The sequence below is a fragment of the Larus michahellis genome, chromosome 4, assembly GCF_964199755.1.
Source record: "Larus michahellis chromosome 4, bLarMic1.1, whole genome shotgun sequence".
Classification (NCBI taxonomy): domain Eukaryota; kingdom Metazoa; phylum Chordata; class Aves; order Charadriiformes; family Laridae; genus Larus; species Larus michahellis.
In genome coordinates, this window is record NC_133899.1 from 87,605,040 (window position 1) to 87,632,098 (window position 27,059).

A 27,059-nucleotide genomic window follows, 5' to 3' on the forward strand; every position below is an offset into this window, starting at 1 on the left:
GCGTGCCAGACAGTGCACACTGGAACGGTGACATCACAGTGCAAGAGAGTCATTCCATCTTGGAACATGAAAATATTGTAAAATTACAAGGAAATAATGATTTAGCAGCGTCGCCCCACCCCAGCGAAGGCTTATTTCAGCAGTCCTAGATTCAAACTAGAAACTGCAATGTGCAGAGGGACATCTGGCCCCAGTGCAGTATCTAGAAGAACGATGGCTTTCCAGTGGCGGTAGTTTGCTGAATGCAAAGATCAGGTGTGGTATCTGCCAGGATAAATCACCATCTTAATACGGAGGCTTCAAAAATAAGGAAGTGGATGTTGGCCTATTTCTTTTTACCAACCTTCCCTTTTTCCGTGCCAGGTGGAGCATATTATCAATGAACTATGAAATTCTTAAAGGCTATGTAACTTCCCCCCAAAAATATTTTTAAAGCTTTATGATCCTAGAAAATACAGAGTATCCTTTGCAGGGGGTTCTACCCTGTAACTTGAAGACTTGCCGCTAAAGGAAAATGTCTTGATGAAAGACCTTTTAACTTCTTCCTTCTCTGACTCGCTCTCTGAGAACTAACCCCATTTATTTTGTTACATCGGTTCTGTCTTGAAATTAGGCAAAATTCAGTAGGAAAGTTTACTGATAACCGCAAAAGAAACAGTTACAAAGACACGAACACGTCACACTGCAGCACAATCAAAACCTCTTGGGAGTGACACACCATGCAGGAGGATTTAAGACCCAGAACCACAGATTTTGTTCGTGGAGAGTTCACATGATTGAAGACAGTCCTCAGCAGATGCATGTCGTAGATCCAGACATTTGTCTGGAAAAGTGTAAGTCACCATATGCAGTCCACGTAATCACAGGAGCGTAAGTGATTTAAAAGAAAATGTGAAACTCATTTTCCCTTGTGAAATACTATAGACCAAATATATTATGTTTCAGATGGTGTGTGTCTAGCATTACTTCTTAATACTAGTTTTAAAAGAAAACAGGCTAAAGAATGTACAGACCAAAATGATTTATATATAATATACAAACACTTCTGTTCTAGAAGTAATATTTATTATAGGAACTATGCAAAATGTTAAAACTAAATTTCTGAAATTGCTAGGGAGAAAACCCCCTCGAATATTTGCAAATGTGTTCAACTGCCTGGGAAAAATAATTTTTTTTATTTGGTAGAGCACATGCTCATCAGTACCTGACTTCAGTACTCAAGTATGATAACTTCAGCCATGCTTCCATAGTTCCCAATTTTACAGCCAAAAAATAGCATGTTATATCATCCCTGTCCCTAGTGTTGAAGGTAGCTGGGTTCACTACATCTTTAATTTAAAAGGCTCCATTGTCGCTTGATGGTTCTAAGACAATTTGACACATTTTAATTGCCTCATTTATATGCAATCCATACAATTGCTGGAATGGTAATACCTTATAAAATCATTGTAAGGTATGGCAAAAGCGATCAGTGCTTCCATGCTGTTACGCTTGGCGAGGGGGAGCTGGTCCCCGGGAGCTTTCCCTCCACCCAAGGAGCTTCGGCCAAAGCTTGAGTTACCAACTTGAAGGCAGCGATGATTAAAAAGACAAAGCGATGCTAATGGGGAGCTCAGCGCTGAATGTGAAAAAAAAACAATCAACCTTCCTTTGCCAAAGTCTCAACCGAGCTGAAGTATCAACTCAGTCATGGGGAGAGCACGAGAGGCAAAGGAAGAAAATGTGGGTAATGTCAGAGGACTCCTGGCCCTCAGGGAGAGCAAAGTGGGTTGGAATGGTTTATGGTTTAGTAATTAGGGTCAGATTTCAACATCAATTGCCCAGGCTGTTTGACAGAGGAGGAAATTTGGCACCAGGCAGGTGTAGCAATTTTTCGCATTAAGTGGCTATGTGGGCTCAGTCTCCCTGAGCAGAAAATAAGCCTGTCTGTTACATCCTTAGTCTTGCAAAACCGCTGCACCAGGAACTGAAGCCACACTTGAATAATCTGGTCTTGCACTTTATTAAAAATCTAAGTCTCATTCATAAGCAATTTGGGACCCATGTCCTCCTCTTGCAGCTGAAGCCCTCTGGGAGGTGCAGATGGTTTGGCCATTTCGATGGGAGCGCTGAGGCCCCAAAGGAAGCCCTTCGGGCCACCCCACGCCCTGGAGAAGGCTTCAGAACAGGGGAGGAGCACAGGGTCTAGGGCATGAGAAGTTGGAGAAATGAATTATGGTATGACTGGAGACCTTGTTAATTGAGTTGTGCCTCTACAACATAAAGAAAAAGGTTAATTTAAACATGTGGAACCCTTTGATGTTGTTCCATACAGAGAATGTTTCCACCTTTTACAGTAATGACATTTAGGTAGCACGTACCGAAGAGACATCTAGACAAGAAAAAAGGCTTTTGTTTTCTCATGTGTCAGGGTCATATTCATTGCTGTTACATTTCAGTTTAAAATTCATGGCCCTGTTGAGGTAATGTTTTATTTGGCAAGCTTGCCAATTCCAAATTTATACTTTTACTTATAATATTTGGTAGGCCTTGTATTTGCCTGCTAGTGAAATAGCAAGGGAATTACCGAAAGTTCTTATTTTATTACAGTTGTAAAGGCCACCTCAGAATTGGATGCCAGTAAGAAATGAAATTCTGTTTTAGAGGTGAAGAGACGGACTGTAAAACACTGCTCTAAGTCTGTTTGTTAAGAGTGAAAACTCAACGGAGTTTCTACTACCACAAGAAATACGTAAAAGCAACAAGACCAAGGGCTACGATAACTATAGCTGAAAATGAAACAGGTTAAATTAGGAAAAAAGATACTATAGGGAAAGAAGTCTTGTTTTCTCCGTAATATTTTTAGGCTGGGTTCCAGCTATACATGGTAAAAAAATAAGAAATTTGTTCCTTATGAAACACTTACCCCCCCCAAATATCCAAAAATAAGCCAAAACCATTAAAGTCTTTTTCAAGACTTCATGTGATGAATTACACATTTAACAGACACTGGGTTATTAAGCCGTTTGAATACAGTTCTCTAACTATTTTCTGATACATTTGGCATGTTACCACTTCATACACATCTGTATTAAAACATTTGAGACTAGTTTTGTGACTTTGTTTTTTAAAAATACTTTATGGATAATTTCTTAAAGCACTACACATAACAATGGAAAGTTTATGCGTGATACTGCTTGCATTTTCCAGTACTTGAGGAATTCCTTCCTCCCTATTATTATTATTATTATTTTAAACGGGGCTCTTAAGGGAAGAAACATGATCTAAAGAGTCATTTAAAAATAAATTTCAAAGCATTAATCATGAACATCACCTGTGCGAACCTCATGAAGTTCAACCAGGCCAAGTGGAAGGTCCTGCACCTGGGTCATGGCAATCCCAGGCACAAATACAGGTTGGGCGGAGAATGGCTTGAGAGCAGCCCTGAGGAGAAGGACTTAAGGGTGCTGGTGCACGAGAAGCTCAACATGAGCCGGCAATGTGCGCTTGCAGCCCAGAAAGCCAATCACATCCTGGGCTGCATCAAAAGAACCGTGGCCAGCAGGTTGAGGGAGGTGATTCTGCCCCTCTACTCTGCTCTGGCGAGACACCACCTGGAGTACTGCATCCAGCTCTGGGGTCCTCAGCACAAGAAGGACATGGACTTGTTGGAATGGATCCAGCGGAGGTCCACGAAGATGATCAGAGGGCCGGAGCACCTCTCCTACGAGGACAGGCTGAGAGAGTTGGGGTTGTTCAGCCTGGAGAAGAGAAGGCTCCGAGGAGACCTTATAGCCCCTTCCAGTCCCTAAAGGGGGCCTACAGGAGAGATGGTGAGGGACTCTTTATCAGGGAGTGTAATGATAGGACACAGGGCAACGGTTTCAAACTCAAAAAGGGGAGATTTAGATTGGATATCAGGAAGAAATTCTTTACTGTGAGGGTGGTGAAGCACTGGAACAGGCTGCCCAGGGAAGTCAAATGGTGTGGACCAAGGTCACATGTCAACCTTGATCTTGTTCTTAATGGAACATTAATGGGCGGGAGGTTCTTTGTAGGATGTAACTCAAAATGCTTGTGCAGCTGTCTGGATACAAACAGAATGAATCATCCTTCATATACTGAGGAAAGCTGTGGAACACCCTCAGATATGATTGGGGTTGGGTACCCCTAAGAATCTCCTCATATCTGTTATTTGGATCACGTCAAAACAGAAACAGAAAGCAGTAGTATTTTCATAATGATGCAAGTTTTGAATTGAGACCATAGTAGACTGCCAAACATAGAAGTGCTTGACATTAGGAATGCTTTTAATGATAGAAAACGTTTCTTAACTCTGGATGAGGTTTCCGAGTTGAGCAGGGGGTTCTGCTCCCATGTATTTCAGTAGGATTAGCCTGACTGAATCCCAGTTAACTCTGAAAACCACTTTTCCTTCTGGCATAGTAAGCAGAAAGGAGAAACCACACCTTAATGAAAGTACATTATCTTAACTACCCTAGTGTATTTATACATTACTCCCTCTAAAGCTTTACAAATATTTATCATGGCTGCTAGAATTGACAGAAAAGCTTCGTAGTATTAATGGTGTTTTAAAGCAGTTATTCTCTCCATCCCGACTTTTTGGAAGACAATGGAAAAAAATTAAAATGCCATTCTCACAAGCTGTTCCACATGCTATGAGTTCACTTCAGTTTCTGCTATTTCTAGAAGGTTTCTTGAGCCAGCTTTCCTGATTTGAAGTGCGAGCAAAAATTCTGCACAAACAGGTTGACTTTCAACATAAATGAAACAAAAATGAAGGACGGAGATCGGGTAAGAAGCAACTTATACACTGCCAGAAGTTGCTACTAATATCACAATAGCTATTTCTCTGCCTCATAGAAATCGTTCGCTAAATTTAAAAGCTGGCACCATCAATGCCATCTTTTTCCATAGGTAATGATGGAACAACACTTGCAAAATAAAGATGGAACAAAAGGTCTTACTAACCATTATAGCTTGAAGAAGGGACCTTTTGCTCACCTTCCCCCCCTCCCCTCACACGCAATTAGCATTCTGAGTTAATGTATTTCTCCTGGTGTCACAGCGCTGCTCTTACCAACCTCACCTGCATTGCGCATTCCAGCCGGGCTCATGCGTACCTTCACAAAGGAGCACTAAGGGGCAGAAAATCTTTCCTTCTGATTTGCAGTCTTGAGGGAATGCAGTCTTTCTGGCCGAGGCTGGATTGTTTTTCCCCAATTCTATTTACTTAAGATTTTTTTACACACAGGAGGAGACACTGGTTACTGCCCACGTGGTTTGCTTGCTTATTCTCTGAACTAGAGGCAAATCCAAGCGAAGGAGAACTCTAGCCAATCTTTTATTTTATTATGGGGGAGAAGGGACCTTTTCAGATGGGAAACCCTGAATGTTCTGGTTTTGGTGGCTATTCAGGCACCAAGAAATCACAACTATGTTTAAATGTTACCGTCTATTTTTGTCAATTGCCCTTTTTTTTCTTTTTTTTTTTTTTTTAAGAATAAGCACACATCCAAGTAATAAGGTTTTTTATAGACATTGTAAAAAGTTATGCCCACACCTGGGGGTGAGGGACAGGGCAATACATTAGCTAATAACATTGCTCCTTTACTTAGCTAGATGGAGGTCACTGACACAGCTCAGCAAGACGTGAGCCACCATCATCATTTGTTTACTCACCGCCTAGGCACTGGCGGAGGTAGAGGTTCAGCTTACCCCCTCTTGGCATCAAAAGCATGATTTACAAGTTCCTGCTTGCGCTCCTGCAGGCTAAGCTCTTACTTTTGCAAAAAAAAAGCCGTCTTAAAAAAAACACTTGCTGGGACTGGTTGTGGCTTTTCGGCGCAGACTCAGTTGAAAGCAGGGAAATCGGTACTCTGCCCATCTTCTTGGTGATGTGAGACACAATAACATCATCTAAGGCTTACCTATTTCCGCGACTCAAAATCAGGCTTAGAAAAAGATTCGGTACAGATAACTTCCTCTATTCAGAAAGGGACTGGATTAGGGTTTGTTGATTTTGTCCGTGCTACGGTTACATACAGCTATCTTGTGGTTATCTTTTATCTGACATCATCTGTTTTCAGGCATTGTTCCTTCTCCCAGCAGTTGATGTTATAGCTGCTGCTCTTTGCGTACCCTGCCTGTGACAGCAAAGCAATCCTCTCATACAGAATATTAATTGACACCACATTTTCTAACATGCAGGGAAGAAAAAAATGCCACCTTGTTTTAGTAAGTTAATCCACAAAAGAGGTCCAGCAAGCTGAAGTGAAGTACATCAGAGGTGATTCCATAGCTGGCAAAGCAAGGATGTTCAAAACCAAACTCACCCATAAAAAGTGAGACGCAAGAACCCGATCCTGTGGCCAAGTTTCACCAACTCTCCCTGCCGAGCAGCAGCTCCTGTTAGCAGCACGATTCCTACTTTCTTCAGGGTGCACAGCCACTTGTACGCGCTTTCATCGTTGTACATGACTTCTTCAAAAGGTATTTTGGGAAGTTGCAGGTCTGACCCCCAGTACTGGCGTTCTGAAAGGGAAGAAACAGAGAAACAAGCGCTTAGCTGTTTTAGCATTAAAGCTCAGGACATGGTCAAAGTACAAAGTTAACGGGGTTTCTACCCATTTATAAATATGCCCTCGGTCCTGCAGTCAGCCACCTGAAACCGGGCCCCCGAGTTTGCATGGACAACAAGCAATCTTTATGACGAAACTCAGCAAAACACTGCAGTAAAGAAATTCTAACTCAGAAGTTGAATGAAAGACCTTTTGAAAGAGACTTTGTTGTTGTTGTTGTTAACAGTACCTCAGAACTGTGCATATTCATTTTTCTGTCTGTACTGGTGAACCAGAAGAGGGAAAATGTGAAGCTAAGAGTGCTTTGAAAGTTTCTTGTCTAGGGTAAAAAACCACGGAGCACCCTGAGATCTCCCTCAGAGGTATTATCGTATGGGTATATCATAATGAAAAGATTATATTCCTGATGAAGGAACAGGAGAAGACACACATCAATATAACAGCTTAGAAGCAGAGTAACTACATCAACTGCATAAGTGACCGGTCAATTTTCTTTTGTAGATTTATCTTCAGGAACGCTTATCTAGTTGCGTTGCATTCTGCAGGATAGTGTAATCCCTTGTCTTTTCCTCTGCAGATTTTTTTGTGAGCATTTATCTTATTCCAGGAAGATGCAAAGGAGAGCCCAAGATCTTCACAAACCCGAGGTAAAAGAAAATGATGGAAAGATTGAGCGATGACCAAGAAGTATATAATTACGGCATGTCCATTCTCAAGCAAAATTGATTATAAGAGCATATGACAATAGAAGAGCGTTAGAATTGCTATACCAACCATAACCAGATGTTTGCTTGCTGAATAGACCTTGTGATATGAAAGGGAGAAACCCGCAGCCGTTTGCTAGAGGCAGGAATAGACTCGCAGGCAGATGGAAAGGGCTTTTGAGCCTGGCTTTCCTTCAGGCCTTTTGCTGCTCCCCTCTTCTTTTTGTCCCCTTACACCAGCAGCAGCTGCACAGCACACCATCCAGAGCTTTAGAAGTACTGAAAATCCATGCGGCTTTAAAATTAAATGCTGCTTAGCCTCACCCTTGTAGGTATTTACAGCTGCCCGCGTAGTGCTAAACCTGTACCTTTCACTGACAGTGTATCTATACCTGTATCTATAGATGGGGATTTTTAATGCATAACCAATTATTATTGCTTTCTAGTATCACAGTTCTATAATGGTTATTTGCTTTGATTTAATAATGCTTCTTAAAAATCTCATAACCTATCCTAAAGCAATCACGTTCTGGTTGAGTTGCAGAGTTCTCAAATGGATAAATAACCTAATACAGGGACAGGAAATAAAACTAAAATACCGGGCCATTGCTAGAAAGAAAACCAATTATTTTCTCTTAACCGTATTATTTTCTGAGGAAGAATGTACTCTGGTGTCAGACAACGTGGCCTTATATCGGTTTGTAAAGATACTCTGCAGAAGAGACAAACATAAACATACAGTAATAATTAGATATGTTCATGAAATCTAGGCAGACTTTTCATTTTATGAAGGGCTACACAATCCACATCTCATCTTCCGGCATAAGTAAGTTCTAAAAATTACGCCTACAGTATTCTGCTTTCAGCAAAACTGTACACACTGAAGGTTTTGGTCTGGATTACGGTGCCGGAGGCTGCACCTGGCACAGGAAAGACTTGTCACGTGTCAGCAGGCGGATGGGCATGAAGCCCCCAGGCACGCTGTGGGAAGGCACAGCGACTGCTCCCAGCGTAAGTCCCAATGTGACTACTTCAAGCGCCAGGATACATCCCCCACCTGATTAGGCTCCCCCAGGGGAAAATACACAACCCCTCTGGCATTGATCTTGGCATCTGGTCACCACCGAAGGCAGGGTGAAGCTTTAGCCGTAACCCCAACTACTGTAGCCAAGGTCTTAGGGCAAAGTCCTTGGTTGTCCCCTGATCTCCAGGAGCACGCGTTGCCTGCAACTCCTGGTGTGTCACTGCAGACCACTTGGGCGGCAACCAAAAGCAGCACGGCCTGAACTGCTGTACAGGATGTGAAGAGGACGACTCCCACCAGGCAGAGGGAGAGGAACTCAGCTGAAGCTAGCTAGCCCTGTCTTCCCAGGAGCAGCTATTTTTGCTCTGCTTTGCTAAAAGCCTTGTGTCTGGGCATTAAGGTGTAAGTGCACCTGGATTCTGGCTGCCTCTACTCAGATTCTGGGCTGTGCAGTTATTATTTCTTGCCTTTATTTTTCTTCTCTCTATTTTTCTTCTCTTCTCCTCTTTCTTTCCTTCCTTCTCCATGAGGCAAACTTGGATTTTGAGACCTTGACTCGAGAGAAGATGTCAAGACTGGGATTTTCTCTCTCTCCTAAGATCTTGAACACAAAGGTAAAAAGGAAATCCTATCTGTGGGTCTAATGAAGAATCTTCTTCTTGCATAGAGTGGGTTGTCTTAGCCTTTGTTGGAGGCACTCCATTCCAGTGTGAGCCACAGGAATGGCCCAAATGTTTACAGAGCTAGGGAGTCCCTCCACACGCAAGGAAAATGAAAGGTTAACCTTTCACAGGAAAACCTGTCCAATTCTGAGGACATACATAGCTGAAGTAAGTCTTGGGAACCTGCTGGGGAAAAGCCTCTCCAGTTACTCACATCTGAAGACATGCGTATCTAGAGAAAGTCCTGGGGACCTCTTGGGTTGAAAAAATGAAACAACTCAGTCAAGAAAAAAATGTGCTGTCCCCCATCCTTTCAAAGGAACAAGGAGAAGAGTAAAACACCAACAAGCAATAAGGAAAAAAAAAAACCAACGAAAAAAAAGAAGATATTCTACTCAAGTCTGGTTTCCTTCACCAAAAAGTACTCTCCTCCCTCACCTTGAAAGCTGTACAAACCACAGCACCAGCTCCAAGGCACAAGTACTGAACTGAGCCTTCCAGTTCTCTGGTGGTTTATACTAGTGGCTAATTTAGGACAAGCTTGTTAAGGACTAATTGTTTACCTGTGTGTTGATGGTGATTAAGGACTAATACTCAGCAACGTGTGCTGTTAATGAATGTCAATCCAGTAGAGCGTTGTTTTGAAGTGTCAAACTGTGCTGATGCCTTTTAAACATATCAACAAATCTGTAACTGCTATATGTAAAAATAAAGGTATGTATGGCCAGACGTACACAGAGATTCAGCTGTACCCGACACAGCTTGAGATCTTTTCTCTTTTTGCTCCAAATATGTCAGCATCCTCATATTCCCCAAATAAACCTGACTCTGTGAGGTGCTACGGGGTGGGCAGGAGAGCAGAGTTTCTGCGTAGACAAGCCGAGTTGCTGGCACAAGCATGGGCATAACCGAGTGCTGGGGGGGACACGGGGATGGCCTCACAGAGGGGTGGCCCATCACAAACAACTGATGGTGAAGATGGGAAATGAAACCCACCAGGCATGCAGGGGTGAGTGTAGGAACTACAGTACAGCCACCGCGAGGGCATGGCAGCCAGACTAGTGACAGACCAAATTAATAAATGGGGTCCTTGAGTCATTACAGGTAAACAAGCTCAGGATCAAGCTCTGGGAACCACACTGGGGCCAACCAATTAGGCTGCAGGGTTACTAGAGGCCAAAGTCCCTTTCTGGGGACTATGCTGGGGGTCACCTGAGGTCAACCAATTAGCCCCCAAGGTGACTTTAGGTCAAACTCATGCTTGCGGACCATGTTGGGGTCAACTCATTAGCCCCTGGGGTTACTTGAGGTCAAATGCATGCTTAGGGACCACATTGGGGGTCATCCAATGAACCTGTGGGGCTACTTGAGGTCAAACTCACTCTCTGGGGGCCATCTGGGGTCATCACAGGTCAACTAAAATAGCCCCAGGGGTTACTTGAGGGCAAATGCATGCTTGGGCACAATGTTGGGGTCACCTGAGGTCAACCAATTAGGCCCAGGGTTACTTGAGGTCAAGTGCCCTCTCTGGGGTCATTTGTAGTCACCCAATTGTCTAATTCATTAAACTTTTCATAACTTTTTACGACAACGTTGCAGTATAGTCTCACTTGTGCCCAAGTGAGTTTATCAGGCACAGTCTTTTCAAACACATCTAGTAACGATGTGTACCACTTTACATTTTTTTCCATCAGAACAATCCAGTGCTGCCCACTGTAGTTTGTTTTATGATGCCTTTTCCTAGGAATGTTACTATTTATACTGATTTTTTTTGAATGATTTAATGTTTCCATTCTTTTTAAAGCAAGTAAATAAGGTTTCTTCTCTGTACGGAACTTTCATCCAATGATTCAAAACTGTCAGCTATAAAGATTTATAACATAAAAGGCTTCACCTTTCATCCTCAGCTCACAGAACTAGATTGTGGAACATGATCAGCATCGTCCCATGAAAAACCATCCATTTTGGTGGAAAGCCAAATGACCAGGGCCACGAATGCTAAAAATTCTCTATGTACTAGTATGAAGACAAAAGAGCCAGGTTTAAAATAATTCATCAAAGCTGTGAATTATGTGAAACTTTTTTCTTGCTGAAACTGATTTTCCCCTCTTACCAAAAGGTTGTCCCTTCTGAAACCAAGGCCATTTTATTTTAATGGCCAAAGAAAGTCATATACAGAGAAGAATGAAGGTTATGGCTCTCTGCATGGCTGAGTGCCAAATGGTTCTCTGAGATTGCGACTGGAGATATCCAGAACGTCCTCAGTGGACAACTATGGATTTTCCTCCATCATCTTTCCATATCAAGATCCTGAGTCTTACCCCTATGGCTCAAAAAACGTGCATCAAATGTACAGAATATGTTAGAGGAATATGTTTGACAATTAAAACTCCTGGCAGACCTCTGTGAAGAAGCTTGCTCAATAACCTGAGGCCAGTGGTTTCGGTTTCTCTTGCCCACGTCCATGAAACATTTTTCATCAGAGAGCACAGCTGGTGGAGCTCTCTACCACTGAAGATGCCTCACACCTTCCTGGGAGTCTTTCACTTACTTGTAACTTTGGTAAACTTTAACCACTTGTGCTGAGGTTTTCCATGGTGGTATCTGCTGAAAATAATTTTGGGAGAGTTTCAACAACAACGAAAATGGATCAAAAGCCTAGACCAGTGAAAAAATGAGTAGTGCAGCCAAGTCAAAATTTTTACATTGGCTGAGCGGAGAAGTTTTAGTGCTTTCGTTCTTTCAAGTGTCAAGTTTGGCAAATAAGTTGTTCACGTGTTAGGAATGTACATTGGCCATTCCTGTGAAAGTAGTCAAGTTTGGCCAATACTTGGAAAGTGTCACCTTGCAGATGTTCCACAGGCATTTTTTTTCATTTTGGCAGCAAAATTGTCCAAATATTCCTTTCACACCGAGTACGCTCCAGAGGTTGGGTAAGGGATAGAGCAGGACCATTGCAAAAACAGAGATGAGGAAAGTAATTTCCGTGTAAAATTAGCAGACTCACAGGAAACAAGGCCAAATATAGCACCATCTATGTGCTTCAAAAATTATGTAATTCTAATCTCAATCATCCATTCCCCTGGGACTTCTCTCACCTGTCGATTTCAGAATATTCTGAAATTTGAAAAGTGATATAACAATTTGATTATTCTTCCTCAAGTGATGGGACACGTCACTGACTTCCCCGGACTGATGTATAACTAAGCATCAGCTCAATATTCATACTTTCCATTATTCCACACACAATTTCGCACAAACTCAAACCATGTTCATATCATACCAGAGATACGAGAGATTTCTATTAGAGTAATTTGTCCATGTGGAGAATCCAGGACAAATCGGGATGCTGCAGGAAGAACCTCTTCGTTAACCAACTGTTTGAAACTACTCCAGTCAGGTATATTTTAAGATTTTTCAGGGAAATTTGCAAAATGAAACTAATTTCTTTGAATAAAAGGCAGGGCTGTAGCTGTTCATCAGTGCAAGCAAAACCACATAATAACAACTAAACCCTGTGATTCTTTATTTTGGCTTCAACATTCATAAGCCAAGATCACTTTGTTAAAATGTAAGATTTTTTTTATTTTTTCCCCCTCCATTTTTTACCCCAGACTAATCCTGCCAGGACCAATTTTGCTAGACACCACTACAACAGACAGCACCTAAGTTTTAATGGCTCCACCGCATTCATCCAAGAACTCAAGGGAACGGTAAAATAGACAGAAAGTGAAAAGGCAGGAAATTAATCACGGAGCACAGCTTCTCACCAGGATACTTTCTGGAGTCTGCCAGTTGTTAATGCAGTTAACTTTAATTTAATTTGCCTATGCTACTGGCAGAGGACACTGGAATCCACAATTGCGGGTCACATTTAGTACTTTACAACTAACAGCGATTTTCTTCCGCAGCAGAAAAAATTCCAGAGAAGAACGCCCTAAAATACCTCACAGTGTCTGTGGACCACTGAATCCATCCTGGTCTTTTGTTTATTTGTTTATTCATAGGGATTTTAAAATAGTAGAGAGTTTAACGCCAAGTGGAATGGTTGCCCGCACACCTGCAAGAAAGCTGCTACAGGGACTCGGCAGTGATTTTATTGTTACAAATGGCATTTGTATGCATTGTTAGTACATTAGAAGTGAAACGACTGCAGGTTTACTAGTGTAAATGAATCTTAGGTCAAGATATAACTTTTATTAAGCTGCCTTGCTAGAAAGCGTCATCAGTGATGCCCTTATCTATGTATATTTATGATAGCACATGCACACACCACACATATCAGTAGCTATAATATTGAGAGTTGTTAATAATAAGTGGTGCTAACATTTCCTCAGAAATTGCTTTTTCTGTGTAAAACTCTGTTTTTAATTGCTTATAACTTCAGCAAAATACAATCTTTTGGGGTGATTTTTTTCCCCCCCCTCATGTAGGGGGGAGATTATCCTCAATTTATCAGGATAATCACCGGTCAAGAGGATCGTCTGTTTCTTAGAAGAAAACTGAGCACAGGAGTGCATTTTTTGCTCATGTTTGAAAAAATCCCAGCAAAGGCTCTAATTTTGGTGACTGAGGCGACACCAGAAATACATTTTGGTGAATACGTCTCCCCTCTAATCTTGTTGAGGTCCAATTCCATGAGGAAACCTGGTAATGGCCCTTCCTACAGCTTCACAGATGAAAGTGTCCCTGCCTCTGTGCTGCCCAGGCAGCCGACCACCCACAGGAGGTGGTCACCCATGGATGTAGCGAGCTGTGGAGAGGGAGGAGAAGGAAAGAAGCCTGAGAGAGTAGGGGTTGTTCAGCCTGGAGAAGAGAAGGCTCTGGGGAGACCTTATAGTGGCCTTTCAGTACTTAAAGGGAGCTTATAAGAAAGATGAGGGCAGACTTTTTAGTAGGGCCTGTAGTGATAGGACAAGGGGTAATGGCTTTAAACTAAAAGAGGGTAGATTTAGACTAGACATAAGGAAGACATTTTTTATGATGAGGGCGATGAAACACTGGCCCAGGTTGCCCAGAGAGGTGGTAGATGCCCCATCCCTGGAGGTGTTCAAGGCCAGGTTGGACGGGGCTCTGAGCAACCTGATCTAGTGGAAGATGTCCCTGTCCACGGCAGGGGGGTTGGACTAGATGGCCTTTAAAGGTTCCTTCCAACCCAAACCATTCTACGATTCCATGAGCTGAGCTGTTACCATGCCGTCTGGTAGAGGCTCCCTTCTGGACCCCAGAGCAGGAAGACGTGAGCTGAAGGGTGAGAGCAGCTGTCAGGGAGGAGAAAGAGATGCATTACCTCGGGAAAGACTCAGGGCAACTGAAGTGGGAGTGGTCGCAACTTTGGATCTTACCTATTTCAGACTTTCTCGGGAGTTATTAATAATGACACGTGTTAACTTGAAAAACAAGGAAATGAGGTGTGATCTGCTCACTCGATCTGAAACACAGTGCTGGTGGCAGATACAAAAGACCATCTGGACATAGACACCTGCCCTTCAAAGTTACTGTAACGCACAGAAATAGGTGTGGGGTAATTTCTTTCTCTCCAGTACAAAAGACCTATTTCAGATTTATACTCCTCGAATACAACACTGTCTGCCTCCTTGCTCTCATCTCACTAATTTCCACTTGTAACAGCTCACAAATTTGCCAGTTTGCCAATTTGTGTGCACAAATAAACACACACATTCAAACCAAAGACGTTGCACAGTAATGGATAAACAGGGCAAAGATGCTATTTCTTACACTGCGTTTTGCATAAATTTTGCATTGCTTCTAGACTTTTGCAAAACTCTAAACATTAGTTTTAAGTCAAGCATTGAGTCAGAGCTCCTGTTCTTACAGTAGAGACATAATTGGTTTCCCTTGCTTTGATGTATTTCGTCTGAAGCCGATCATTCTTTAGAGAGTGCACAATAAAGCGTGAAAAGATTTTAGCTATTCCATAGAATAATTGTTTTGTTTCAATCCCATCTAGCTTACTTGGTACTTTAGCTAATATTCAGTTGACTTGCCCAGTCATCAATCACAGAGATTACATACTAGAAATGAGACCATAAGCATTTGAAAAATGCAGATGGCATAATTTTGAAAACACTTATAACTGTTTTTATTCCAACATCCCTTCAACAGCCAGGACCAATAAAATTTATTACATATTCCAACCAGCTTTCAGAATGGGAGCTCTGGGGGATTTCACCTGGTGACTGAGGGACATGTTGCATTTGAAAGAGATGTAAAGGGCCAGGATTGAGCCTTTTTTCTTTCCTCTCTCTAGATATAGGCAGCAAGTTCAAAATGCAATGCGCTCATAAAAAAGTGAACCCAGACACTACATAGTCACAACGTTTTTTCAAGAGTTGCAGAGTCTGCAAATTTCCAACCACTAGTATTCCAATATTCCCCTCCCCTTTGGCTGAGGCTGCTTAGAGACTGTCCAAGAAACACAACGCACGTACCCAAATATCAGCTATCCACACAGACCATCTTTTATACTCTACCCTGTGTTTCAAAGAAGCTGCAGCATGATTGACAACCTGCTGAATTTCGCAACATGTTCACAAAAATCAAAAAAGCGCAAGCCTTGAGGAGGGATATAATCTCACCTCATTAAATTCCTTTTTGGGACCACTCCATGGCCTGCGACTCACTGCTCCAGTGTGTTTAACTCACCATACATCCTTTCACACATTTGAAAGATGGGGAAAAAATAGTATATGAATGTTTTCCTTTTTCCTCTATTAAAAGTTATGAAATTAAAATAGCTTCAGGTATGCTGCATGAACTGCCAAGATTATCCTTTGAAAGACGAAGTTAAGCTTCAGTGTTGGTGCAGGTAAGTAACCATGTGAAAACTAAGAGAATATTTAAGCTTCAACTTTTCTTTCCTAGCCTTTCTTGCTGCCCTGTTAATAAAGTTTTCCTTATTTTCCTTACATAAAACAAGGCATAAAGGAATATTAATATTTCAAGGAATATACCACCAGATTTTTACCCACTTTGAGAAATAAATATACGCACCTGGAATTTAACTGCAGCTCCAGGAGCCCCAGGCTTCCCCTTTTACATGGACTGTAAAGTCCCCTTGTTCAAATTCCCAGTTCCCTCTGTGCTTGCTAGAAGTTCCACCTAATACGGGATGCCCCTTCTGCAGCCCATGGACATGGGCCGTGGTGTTGAGCTTTGGGGTGGTTTTGGCTTTTGTTTCGAACACCTGCTTTGCCACAGCACCGCAAAACGGCACACACTCAGCATACCTGTCTTGGTTTTGGTCTACCAAACGTGGAGAACGTTCAAGGAACGCCAACGCATTTGGTCTTCCTCCCAACCAGACCCCCTGCAGCAGAGGCAGTCACCTGGCCTCACATCTCCAACTCTATGGAGCCAGGGGAGACAAAAAGCTAAATTCAAAATACTTCTGTAAGTAACCTGCAAGACTAATCTCTTCCCTGTGTAAAAACTACCAATGACGTGAATCCCACTCCGGTACTGGGGATTTATCCCTTCCCAGACTCTGCAGTGTATTCGTGAGTCAACACTGCCAACTGACTGAAGAGATGTTTAACCTTTACGGTACCCCCATGACGTGGAAATCGCAAAATTTCAAGGAAACTGAACTGTTCACTGATACTCTCCAGGCAGCCACTAAAACTGAGAAATGGTTCAAGTAAAGCAGCTTCTTAGGCTTCTTTGTGTTAAAAAAAAAAATCTAAACAAAGACAGAAAGTGGTAAATATAGTTAAAACCTGCCTGGAGAGGCCATAAACTCTGTCCTCGAAGTTCCAGTTCTCTCACACGCATTCACGTCCAGTGACAAGTGCAGCCAGCATCCTCTGTGGTTTGGGTTTGTTTTTCTTTTCAAAGGTGCAGGGCTGGTACACGAACGCTTATAAATCCTACCTCGTGTTTCAGAGAAGAAAGGCTCCGAGTTTCCAGCCCTTCAGTAGCATCTTGATGCAGCCAAGAGCTTAGTCTTTGAGCTACTGCAGGAGTAACCTTTCCCCCCTGACATTTGCCAATGCACTCTGTAATGACACTGGGGCAAATACACCAAAAGCTGAAAACGCATTGTGCACAGCTCCAAGTATTATCCATCTTGGGAAATGTACGGAACGCAGCAGCGGCTGGTATCTGGGAGGAAAAAAATCCAGCGCAGCTTGTAAAGTTATTGCTATTACAAACATGCCCTCGCTTCACGTCTTAAAATCTTCCTTTTAATTTGAAACTTTTTATAGTTTGTCTGAGCTCAGATTTTTACCTAGTGTGAGCAGCGTTAATAAAATCTCTTCACGTATGTACACACGCGTTTGTACAGTGATGGACCTCCCATGAACATGGAAAACAAACGGTTCCTTCTCTCTCCGTCCCCGCCTCTGCTCCCAGCACTTGATTTCTTAGATGCTTCTAGACCACTAATCACATACAGTGCTTTCCAACAAGCACTCTGGAGTCTTTCTCAGATATCACACACACTATGGAAGCCTTAGTCCATCTAATGGAGCAGGGGGACTACTTCATCTCTTCTGCAGGTTAGACTTCTCTTTGGACTTTGCTGAAAGCAATGTTTGCCTTGACCCTAACCCTGTCTGCCAGCACAGGCTCACATTTAGGCTGTGATCAGTACCGATCCGGGTGGTTATTTCCCTACCTTCCACTCAAAGAGCTGCCGAGCTGCAGTATCCTACAGGAAACCCTGAGACAATGACTAAGGATGCTGAAGACATATGAAGGAAATGGACTGCAGAGAGTGGCTTGGCTCACATGCTTTTACTGCCTTGCTGCTGGAGACTGAACGTTAGGCTGATGAACTAGTCACCCAACCCATTAAAGCATATTTCACGTTTTTACCATTCGTCCTATTTGTCAAGGTCATTTAGAATTGTAACCCTGGTCCTTCAACCTGGTTCCAGTCAACCCCCGCCTGGTGTCATCTGCAAATTTAACGTGGCTGTTCCTTTCCATCATAGTCATGGACAAAAATAAGGAAGAGCATTGCATAAAGCACAGGCCTTCACAAAGCCTGTCCTGATGTATCATTCTGTCTTGATGGTAAACCACTGACTATTTTTTAAAGATGACACATTTCCTTAGCACATTCATGAAAATTTCACGTGCAACAGGGTCAAATGCTTTATGCTAAGAATATGAATGTGACCACTTCATTCAATAATAAATATGCCAAAGAAAATGATGAAAAACAATCAAAGACCAAACGTGCATACTTAGAGCAGAAGCCACTGTCTTGACAGCACCGCATTAACCCTTCAAAATATTAGAAAGGCAGAACGTCCATGAAGAGAAAGAAGTAGAAAAAAGAAATTTCGACCTATGACTAAAATACAGTGATTCATTTCCAACCATAAAGCCGTACAAAACAGGGAGAAACTTGCAGCATTTACATACCAGCTCAAGGCTGTATGCATAATAAACGTTTTTCCTATTAGCAAAGAGGAAACTGTCTGACAATCACACTGGCTCTCTGCAGTTGACTATGGGATGTTTACTTACACCAGGTGTATATATTAAGTTGCAGAGAGGAGATTATATGGCAACTTCCTCATCATTTTTGCACAGAATTTCCTACAGCCTTTTAAATCATTATTAGATATTACATATTAGTAATTGTGGGGGTCTTTTCAGAGATATCTTAGAGATTAATTCAAATATACTGGTGCCAGTTTTAATCCTTCTATTAGCTGCAACAGATCTGAGGTCTAATTTCTAACATTTATATCTGATATACGCGTGAACTACTTTTAAACAACTCATATTTGTATGCAAAACAGCGACGGACTTCCTCTGCTCACCGGTCCCACAGACCATCACAGCCAGGCAAGTACAACAGCAGTAGGAGAGAGACAAGTAATAAGTCTACATTAAAATAAGCAGTATTTATAAAGTTTTCCTTCTCCTCAGCCCCAGACAAAAATGTTATATGTTGTCCAATATTTACAATTTGACAAATTAACACGTCCATAATTCTTTGGAAAAGGGAGAGGAAAGCATACGTCATAAAAACCGAAAAAGGTTCTATTTTCTATTCTATAAAAGGATATTTAAGCCCTTCCACTTAACAATATTTTTTTAAAAAGTCTATATGGAAGTCTTAGAAAATTGTGTGCCCCACAGGGCATGTTATTCTCCCATATATCGAACAACAGGAACTTTATTCCCATTTTCATCCGCGAATGCCCTTCGGCCTGAAAATCGACCAAGAAGCTGCACTGAACAGGGACTCTACTCCTCAGAATTTCCTGGTGGCAATCGATCCCAGTCAGGTTCTTCACTATCACATCAGCAAAGCACACTCTTCCATTGTACTATAGCAGAAATCTAAGAACATACACTTGGAAAGCTGAAGGGATAAGAAAGATAGGCACGAGCCATTAGAGTTTTCGGTCCCACTTGCACAGCACAGTTGCAGGTGCCCAATAAAAAAGTCTTTATGTTTACAAACGTAGCTGAACAATTCATAAGAGATAAAAACAAAGGTCTTGGAGAATTATTTTGTGTCTTTATTGACATCATGACTAATAAAACCCCAGATCTATGTGTTTTTCAAAACGGGAAGAATGAAATACTTTCGAGAGAATTAATGAGTCACCGCCTCTTTCCATTTCAGGACAATAATATTTTGGGGGGAAAAATAATAAGAAAAAAAGGATCCCATTTCTCGATCATACCAGGTTAGTCATAAAAAGCCACCTACCCGAGGGTTTGCACAAAATGAGAAGATGGCCCATGCCCAGTTTCTGCAGATGGTGTGCATGCATCAACAAACGCTTGGAATTATTCAGCATTTACTACGCAGGTTGGGACAGTGATGGTCAAAACCTTCTAAACAGATTCATGCGAGAAAGAAAAGTTTAGACATCATAGATTAACTTACTTCATCTAAAATTATTTTGACTGCCATGTGTATTTTAAAGTTTGTTGAAGGCCAAATGTATTTTTGCTGTATTTTTGCTGTATTGCGTATCATGGATATGGCAGCCTAACTCACGGCGGCAGCTCTTATTAATTATTAGAATCATAGAATCATAGAACGTGTTGGGTTGGAAGGGACCTTTAAAGGTCATCTAGTCCAACCCCCCTGCAGGATAAATCCCAATGACCAAACTCTTTTAGTAAAAAAACCCAAACTTGTAACTTCTTCCTCTTAAAATTGTCATCTCTCAGGACCTAGTAGAGAAACTGAATCATCATCTGAAATCTTTAACCTTATGTTAAAACCTAACCTAAGGTTAAAAATATTAAGTAGCACCAGGTACTACCTCTGCTGAATCTTTTTCCCCTCTACCCAATAGGAAAAGGTCATTGTGATGTTACTTAATTTTTTCCCAGTACATCCTGTTGTTGGGATGCCGGTGTCTTGGAAAATGAGCCTCAGCCAATGCAACACAGTGAGAGTAGGGAAAGCACCTGGCGTACTCAGTGTTTCCCACGAGCTTCCTCTACCACAAACAAAACCTGAGCCAGAGAGAGACTCACGAGGTGGTAAATCACTCCTGTGACGTTTGTTGGGGAGAACACAAGTAAACAGGAGGGGGAAAAAAAGTATCTTTGAGACATCAGAACTGGAGAAGTAGAAGATGGCTTTTTTGGAAGTACCTTGTAAGCTGGGCTAAACCGAGCCTCACTGTACACAAAAGTGGGCTTTGCATACTACATGGAGAGCATCTGGCAGTGTTTTTAAAAGGGGAATCTTGACATACTGCCATTGAGCTATTTGTAGTCTCTTCCACCACGCAGTGAAAATCCGACCTACACATGCCCGACATCTATTTTTTTTGAATCAGAAATTATGATGAAAAAACACGATAAAAGCAACACGAAAAGCAAAAGGAAACAAAAAAAAGCCACAGCCGTGATAATGTCAGCAGTGAAGGTTAACCTCTAACTACAGCAGTCTGGTGAGCTTGCTTTTATATTTGTTGAGCCAGCATGCAGGGCTGGCATTCCGTACCTCGGTCTGTAATATTATACTGCTGGGATATGATTAGCTACTTAAGGGCATGTATTTCGCTGCGTGTAACTCCACTGACCAGAAGGAAGCGAATGCTAAACTTAGCCCAATACCCAATGAGAAACAGGTCTTAAACAGCCAGCAAACAAACTCACGTGCCTGTTTTTGCAGCTGAAACCTGAGAAAAGCTGGGTTGAAGCCATCCATCACAATGAGCCAGATCTTCTCTGGGAACATGAGGAAGAGCAGAATGACAGTAAACAAACCCAAGGTTAACGCAGGCCCTTATTTAGTGTAACTTTTATAAACGCGTTTCTTTCAGATCGACCAACGGAAAGCAGAATTCGCAAAAGCATTGCCCAAAGAATAAAACGTATCTTTGGTGTGTATTTTACCTAGATGGCTTCAGCGGATGTCAGCAGTAGCAGAGGGGAGAACTGGCCTCCAAAACAAGCATTGCATTTCGATGCTGAGAGTAAGCACCGTGTAAATGTGCGCGTACGAACGCAAATCACAGCCAGTTGGGCTTCATAATGGGGGAAAAAAGCCGCATTACATCCGAAATACTGAAACCTCAGTTATTGATACCTTTGCTAATAAACATAAACCGAGATCTAGACTAATTTGTGTGTGCAGTAATTAGAGCAACATTCAGTTTACATTCATCTATATCCCCCCAAAGGCTACAACACATCTTGTGAGCTTCCGCAGCACCTTCATTTTCCCAAATAAAAATTCCTACTACCTAAAACATCAAGCCTGGTTCCCCTGAATGAGGTTCGCATCTTCATCACGTTCATTCTGGGAACATGCCCAACCCTCCAAAATAGTAAACAGTGTAGTTTGTTCTTGCCAAAGCGAAAGCAGACGTGAACTTTTACATTGCTGGGGGGAAAAAGTTCCATCCTGAACTATGTCTGTTATTTGATCCACTGAAATGAAGGGAAATATTACCCATCACTGAAATTTTAAGCCAGATGTAAAAGGCTGAATCTTAAGAGCTGACTTTTGTTTAGGAGAACGGGTGCTAGGAGCTAAGGAATATTTGACCTGCAGAAACTGGGAGAAATAACTGGCCCCTTCAGTCATCCCTGAGGTACCAAACAAAGCTCAGACGCAGGAGATACCCAAGACCACCATTTTCCCATTTCTCATCTTTCATGGGGAAAAAAACCCAAATACACTTTCTTTTTGGGGGGTGTTGTTTTTATTCTGACAAAGAAAAGGAGCACAAACCAATTGCAGATTTGCCTTTTGCTGAGCTCCGAGGAAACTGGATCCGAGTTTCACACCATCGGCTTGCCCCAGTTTCTTTTTTTCTAACGCAATATCCTGTTTTAACGGATGCGATCTAAACTCAGAACACGGATCCCCAACTTTCTGCAGCAGCAGATCTCACAGGAACACTGTCAAGAGCAACAGCAGAAATCTCGCAAGTTTTCACACGCTCCATGCTCGCAATCTGAGAGGCTGCCAGAGAAACGACGATGCGCGTCATGACAAAGCAAGCAGGCTTATAACTTTTCACGCAGAAGGGTGAGCGACTCGTACCGGGTAAATGTTACGCTGCCGGTTGCACAAAACGCTTCATGACCAAAAGACGGTCAACTGCTGCAATAATTGTGGGACGCCGCGCAAACACAACCTGAACTTCAGCACTAGACACTGCTATGCTACACGGTTACTTTTTAACAGAAGGCCATGGAAAGGGAAAAATTTTTATTTCAGTTATAATTCCCTTGCAATTCCAAATAATCTTCTAAAGATAAAATTTTTAAGAATTTAAACAGCACACACACACTTGCATTGTCACACAGCCCACTGCTGGTCCACAAGGCTCGTTTTTGAGACCTACTAACCCTTTCTGGAAAGAAAAGGCTTTTAGGAAAGCAAACGCAGCCCAATCAGCTGAACTCCTGTCAGGTGCAGGGGTTAGAAGAGACAAAGAACAACCATGGATTCCTAAACCAAGGAGAGGGAAAGAGTTACCACGGGTTCAGCCTGGCACTGAGCACCAAGAGCAGCTGTCACTGCTCCAGTTGGGTAGACCTGGTCCTCAACGCAGGGACGCCAAGCTGGGACTGTGAGTGTCAGAGCCCTCGCATCTGAAACAGGCACGACACATGGGGTTTAAACTCCTACCTGGCAAAAATAAATCTTCTCGCATTTCTGCTCTGGCTTCTTCGGAGAAGCACCGTTTTTTCAGCCACTCAGCTTCATATTCGCTCGCGTGTTCATCAGGCCACGTAATAGAGATCTTCCAATATAAGATGAAAGATAATTTTAGAAGAAAAAAATTTTCAAAAAACATCACCCAGAACAACAAAAAAAAAGCCTTAGAAAGTTTGGAAAATGTAATAATTAGATCAATATCACAGTTAAGCCTTCCCTAGAATATAATGCCAAACAAGTATGAAAAGCCAACCTGAACATCATCCAGATCCTGATACCTTTTATACATGGTCATTTCTCACATGAACCCATGACCTAATTTGCTGGTTTGTGTGGGCTGCTTTCACTGCGGCAGCTGTGCTTAGCAGAAAGAGGAGAATCGCAGAAGCTGGCACGTATCACCGGGGAGAGCGCTTCACCGCAAATCAGAAGAGAGCAAAAATATCTTCCAAAACACTGGCAGCTTGTCAAAAAAGAAAAAGGACAAGACAGACGGGCAAAAAAAGAAGTGCTCGGCGAGAAATCCTTCTCCTAGTTTTGAAAAAGTCTCCCCTCTTTCAAACAAATTTTGAAAAGGTGTTGATTTGTGGGTTTTTTTTTTTTTTTTAATTCCTGAAAAAAACACGGAAAGAAAGCATATGGCTTTGTTTGTCATGAACCAAAAGAGCTCAGGGTGCCACACAGATGAATTCTGAAGGCCGCTGAGTAGGTATCAATTCCCATTTCACATAGCTCTGCTCTTTCACACGACGGTAAAACACCAGTATCAGTTTAGGATTAGTGCTGCGCTTTCATCAGTTCCTGAGGAGACGCGCAAGCAGATAATCCCTCTACTACCGTAATACATTTGCCTGTTCAAAGCATGAATTTACACAGCATTAATTCTGGTAACAAATAATCAACTCGGGAGCCCAGAATTCCTCAGTGCAGAGCCCGAGGGATGCTCCCACATGGATCAGCCTCCGCAAACTTGCCCTGCAGCGGGGCTGCCCCAGCTGCCAGAGAGTTGGCTGCTGCATCTTTAACGCGTTAAAAACTTCTTTCGCTGTAAAAGGAAGGAAGGGAGTTCGCATATCAAAAGAGCTGCATACTGTTTTTAATAAAACCTATAAAATCTAAATGATCTGTTAGGTTTTTATATGGCAGGAAAGGTTAAAATTCACAAGGAGGGCAGTTCCTGTCCTCTCCTGCCCAACAGCACCCTCTTTTTATGAACAAATGTTGATGTGGACTAGGTAGATACAGATACAGACACAAACACTAGGCCAACTCTGAATATTGGATTCAACTTTGGTTTGAGCGCTTCCTCTAAAATCAAGTTTTTTTCACACTGGATATTAGCAAATAAACTGGTAGTTTTCTTGTGGATTAAGGCCACCCTCACTTTGCCATTTGTTTCTCTGGTTTTCAAGACATTTACTTATAGAACAAAGAGAGAAAAGAGAGACATACGTGAAAGTGTAATTAGAAGTGTGGGGAATGCTTATATTTTCTTCTGAGCATCTGGTGATGAAGCAGCACACAGCAGAACTTTAAAAAGCACAACTACATTCTAAAACCCGAAGCCTGGCTTGCTGTGCTCTCTGCATAACATCTAGAAAGTGAAGCGTCATATAAAGGTGGGAAGATCTGCGTCGCCCAGATTGCAATTATTCCTGAAAGCGTTGCAAATGCAGGGTAGGGCTTGCGGATAAACAAATTGCGATTAAAGCATAACCTGGGACTGCCTCTGACTTACAGATGAACAAGGACTGTTAGACGAGTTTCCCGAGAGGGCCAACGGGGGTTTGTTAATAATGGAGGTTTAAAAAAAAAAATTAAAAAAAAAAAAAAATACCTTTTTTCTGTCTGCCAGAGCCACTTCCTTCACCACGATGTTCACGTCCAGGTCCTCGAAGACGAGCCTGCGCGCCCTGGCCGAGCGCAGGAAGCAGTGGGGACACTGGCAGTTGTCCCTCAGCCAGACGCAGGGGTAGCGGCTCTCGCTCCCGTCCTCCCACTCCACCCGCACGAAATGACCAGCGTCCAAAGCTTCCACCTTCTGTATCCCGGGGTTCATGCTGAGCGGCCGGGCGGCGCGGAGCCCCCCGGCAGCGATGTCCCGCCGGCGATGCCGAGTGGTGCCGGCCACCAGGCTCCTGCCCTTCTGCGCCGGCAGCAGGCAGCATGCCCTGCCCCCGGAGACTTTGGCCCTTGGCAGGACACTAGCCACCGCCCTCCACATTTTGGCTTCTTCAACGAAATCGTTGCCGGGAAAATGCCTTCGTCGAGCTCCTAAAACACCATGAACAGCAATTTATTAGTGAAGGAGTCAGTATAGCAGAAGGACCGTTTCAAGATGATTCTCCCCTCCCTTCCTGCTACCCGGACCTTTAGGAACATTCATTGTCTGTTGCTTATATTTTTTGAGGCACAGAGGATGTATTGAGACCCACCTATTCAGAAATCCCTTAGTTTAGCAATTTGATTCATCATCTTTTCTTTCTGCATTCAGTTCATTACATCCTGCACAAATAGCCTCTTTTAAAAAGACACCTCGAGGTGAGTTCCACAAATCCAAAAGCAGGAGCTACTACCAACCATGCTTAAAAGCTAAAGCTTTAAAGTATGCATACCTTAATTCCTGCTGTGGCTACTACGGAAAAAGAGAACATGGAATCCATCTCTTGTAAACATGACTTTAGCTACAGCAACAGAGTTCTGCAAGAGCTCCTTTTTTTTCCCCCTTTTCCTTCCTTTCCTTTTTCCTTTCACAGCTGCTTTCTATAGATACACTCTTTTATTTAAAGCTAGCTGCACGCTTTACTGCAGAAAGATGATGCATCCAAATCTTAAATCAGAAAAGAAGTTCTGGTCTAGTGTTTTTCTTATTCAGAAACATACTTGGCCTCCCCCTGAAACAATAAATCATTCCATATATTTTTAATAGAGTGTGTAACCATTTCAAATATTGCGCATTTATTCGGTATCTTTTTCTGTTGCTTTTGTTCTTAAGCTCACAGGGCAAAATACTGATGCCCTGCCAGGATCAAAGTCTCCCCAGTTATCTTTGCACAGGAAAAACCTCATTGGTTTCAGTATTTTGACTCCCTAAGACCCACTGGAACTGTCAGAAGGTTTTTTAAATTATTTCGTTTATGACAAGTTAGAACCAGGTTGTACAGGACCCTTGGGTCTCCTTTTGTTTTTATTTCATTTGATTGAGTACAGAAAGTCAGAATATTGATTTCTGCTTTCTCTTATTTGCGCACAGCAGTCCCATCAGAGCCCAGAAATTATCAACCTTCACTTGCAACGCAGTCCAAGCCACAGCTAGTTTTGTGCGTGCACACTTAAACCTCTTTTATATCCAGATCGAATATCTTTCCTTTTATATGTCTGTAAGTACACAAACATGCATATATAAATACATACGTGTAGCTCCACCTTAACTCTAAAGCGTTATTCGAGTAACTCAATTTGCCTCCAAACTGTAAAAATATTTATACCACAAGCAGTCTCCTTCTGAGATTTCTTGGACAAAGTTTTATCACGTATGACTGCAACGATGTGGTATGTTTTAGGGATTTTAACAGTTGATAATTGGATGGTTATTCTCATCTCCTTGAAACAAAAGACAAGTACTGAACACAATGAAGGTTTCCGCTATACCGAAACTTTAGAATATATGGTTTCCAGAAATAAAAAATAATAAAGAAAAAAAATAAAAAAAAAAGAGGACTAACATTTTAACATAGTTTAAACTTTTGCTATATCTGTATTGGTTTCAGGATAGTTCTCTCTTCAGAGCAGCGGACTACCTGACGGTAATGGGATCAGATCAACAAATACACTTAAGCACCCAAAATATAGTTTAGATGGGATTACGACAATTAAGATGCAGGAGAGCAAGTCACAAAACCATTGTTCTTAGGCAACTCAAAGGTAGTTGATACTTGCCCTTCTCCATATGAAGTT

General features: G+C 42.2%; 1 protein-coding gene across 4 annotated transcripts in view; it reads right to left on the reverse strand.

The window, feature by feature from the left end:
• BBOX1 (gamma-butyrobetaine hydroxylase 1) overlaps positions 1-27,059 on the reverse strand; it is a 41,566-nt gene that overhangs the window by 8,378 nt on the left and 6,129 nt on the right. For all 4 annotated transcript variants that reach the window (XM_074586264.1, XM_074586263.1, XM_074586265.1 and 1 more), the window contains 3 exons: positions 24,940-25,376; positions 23,073-23,187; positions 6,336-6,534 (listed from right to left, as the gene is read on the reverse strand). In XM_074586264.1, coding sequence (XP_074442365.1) covers positions 6,336-6,534; positions 23,073-23,187; positions 24,940-25,326 — 701 coding nt within the window. In that variant the 5' untranslated portion in view covers positions 25,327-25,376. The remainder of the gene's footprint in view (positions 1-6,335; positions 6,535-23,072; positions 23,188-24,939; positions 25,377-27,059) is intronic.